The following is a 2,399-nucleotide window of genomic DNA, read 5'->3' as shown; positions in this document are numbered from 1 at the left end:
CCGCTACAAGAACCGTCCGTCCGCGTCAACGTTTGCCATCCCAACGTCCGCCCCCATGGAGCAAAGCCCGCCCGGTCTACAGTCTGTCGAACCCGTTTATCCGTCCAGTCTTCAACGTTTATCCATGTTTTGGCAGAAGAGCTCCAAACCCGACCGGAACATAAAACATTGAGCTCACATTGATAATCACCACAAAATTTTTTCTCAAATATAGTATATCAAAGTATAATTGTTCTAAACAAATTAAAATTGAAAAAAAAAACACTAAAAATAATTTGGAACTCAGTACAAAGAAAATACAAAGTATATATTATAGACATTTAATGTCAATATTCTGGAAACATGTGGCTGACAATGCGAAACCAATCTTGTGAATAATTTTTTTTTCTAAAAAAACTCTCTTCTCCATGTTTTATATTTGGACCCAAGGTTTAATTAATTAGTAGTTGTTAGGAGTAGGTAAGTTAAGTTCCTATATAACAGGTTTATGGTGGCAACTTTCTTCCCCATCCCTCACCCTTGTTTGTTTCTAATATTTCTTCTTTCTTGGTTGATCACATCATGCCACTTTCTGGTAAAATCAGCACTGAAATTAGGGTTCATGCAACCGCTGAAAAGTGGTTCAACCTCTTCGCAACACAACTCCATCATGTTCAAAACCTCACTGAAAGAGTCCATGGAACAAAGCTGCACCATGGTGAAGACTGGCATCACAATGAATCCATCAAACACTGGACTTGTACCATAGGTATAACTGAGTTCTAACTATAATAACTAATATACTGTTTGAGTTTTGCCCTCATGATTCTCTTTCTTTCAGTTTTAATTTTTTATATTTAGAAAGTAGTTTAGTTTTTATTTTCTAGCCAAAAAAACTTCTTTTGGTTTTAAAGAGTATACATCCTTAATAAATATAATGAATATATCTAAGAGGTTTTTCAAGGGAGACAGAAGGAAAATTTGACGCTAATAAATTATTAATAAATTTATATAAAAAATCAGATCATTATTTTCAATGAATGAACCATTTACTTATATATATATATATATATATATATATATATAATATTTCATTTTTGGTTAATGTAAGATTTTTAATTATGTTTGAATTCCTAACAATACCAATAACAAGATATGCAGGACACATAACAATATTAATAATATTGAAAACCTGAGTTTAAGTAATTTATTATAAATATATATGAAAAGGTTAAATATTTATAAAAAGAAAAACTTATAAACTTATTATTTTAAATTATTAGATTGGAGATAATATTAATTTTTATTCGGATTGAGTTCAGATCTTAATGATATGTGTTTTTAGTGAATTTCTAATAAAAATGCTCTTAAAAAACAAGATATAAAGTGAAGACACTATGATTAAGGTTAGTTTCTCAATGATTTTTTAATTAAAGAAATTAACATTGAAGCTAAGAGAATTATCAAAGGGTTTAGTTTGTTCTGTAACTATGTCTATTTATGATGTGGTATTGATTGCTTATAAAAACAACAGATGGTAAGGTTACAACATATCACGAGAGCATTGAATCAGTTGATGAAGCAAACAAAAGAATAACCTACAAGGTGTTCGGTGAAGATTTCGATGACAAGTTTAAGGTTTTTAAGGTAATATTCGAAGGAACTCCTAAAGACGAAGGTGGTGACATCATCAAATGGATCATTGAATATGAAACTACAAGTGAGGAAGTTGATCCTCCTTTTGGCTTCCTTGAATTCTTGCACAAAGGAAGCAGAGATGTTGATGCCAATCTTCTCAAGGCATAGCTACAACAGTTACGAACAAAACAATAATAAAATATTAAATAATGGAGTTGGACTAAGATGAAGTCATTTTATAAACCATAAATTCATGAGACAGTCCTATCTTTGTGTGGAATTAAACATGACTATGCATGTTCGTAATATATATTCGTGCCGTCCTTTACGTTGTTTCTTACTTGTTTAAAGTAAGTTTGATGTGCCAAATATCTTTCTCCTGATGTAATGCATTAGTTTAGGAATTTAATATATATATATATATATATATATAATAGTTTATCAACCCTTGCTGTCCACGATATGTTTTTTATATGAAAGTAACAACTAATCTGTTTATATATATTTAATAAGAGGAGAATTTGGAAAAAATAATTTTAAAATAAAAAAAGTTATTGCCTTAAAAAGTTTGGTTAGGTCACTTTTCGAAGTGGTTAGTCCACTTTAAGTACTACATAGTTCCATTTCTTGTATCTGAAAACAAATAATAAAATTACGATGAATATTATTTTTAAAATCAATACAGGAAACTTTAATAAGAACCTCCATCATTAATCAACAATTATGGTTAAAATGAAAATTATCCAATAATGGTTGTTACGATAGGCTGATATTTTGAATTC

General features: G+C 29.7%; 1 protein-coding gene across 1 annotated transcript; it reads left to right on the top strand.

The window, feature by feature from the left end:
* Window positions 1-517: 517 nt before the first annotated feature.
* On the top strand, window positions 518-2,010 carry LOC124848200 (MLP-like protein 43). The gene is made up of 2 exons (XM_047325843.2): window positions 518-748; window positions 1,514-2,010. Exons 1-2 carry the CDS (start codon window positions 562-564, stop codon window positions 1,783-1,785), a joined length of 459 nt encoding a protein of 152 aa, XP_047181799.1. The 5' UTR covers window positions 518-561; the 3' UTR covers window positions 1,786-2,010.
* Window positions 2,011-2,399: the final 389 nt, after the last annotated feature.

This window comes from Vigna umbellata, chromosome 9, assembly GCF_029865625.1.
Source record: "Vigna umbellata cultivar VRB3 chromosome 9, Vumbellata_1.0, whole genome shotgun sequence".
NCBI lineage: Eukaryota > Viridiplantae > Streptophyta > Magnoliopsida > Fabales > Fabaceae > Vigna > Vigna umbellata.
This window is presented reverse-complemented; position numbering and strand designations above follow the sequence as displayed.

Coding starts and splice junctions, on each gene's coding strand:
- LOC124848200 (XM_047325843.2), top strand. CDS start 562: ATGCCACTTTCTGGTAAAATCAGCACTGAAATTAGGGTTCATGCAACC. Junction 749..1,513: donor ACACTGGACTTGTACCATAG/GTATAACTGAGT, acceptor TAAAAACAACAG/ATGGTAAGGTTACAACATAT.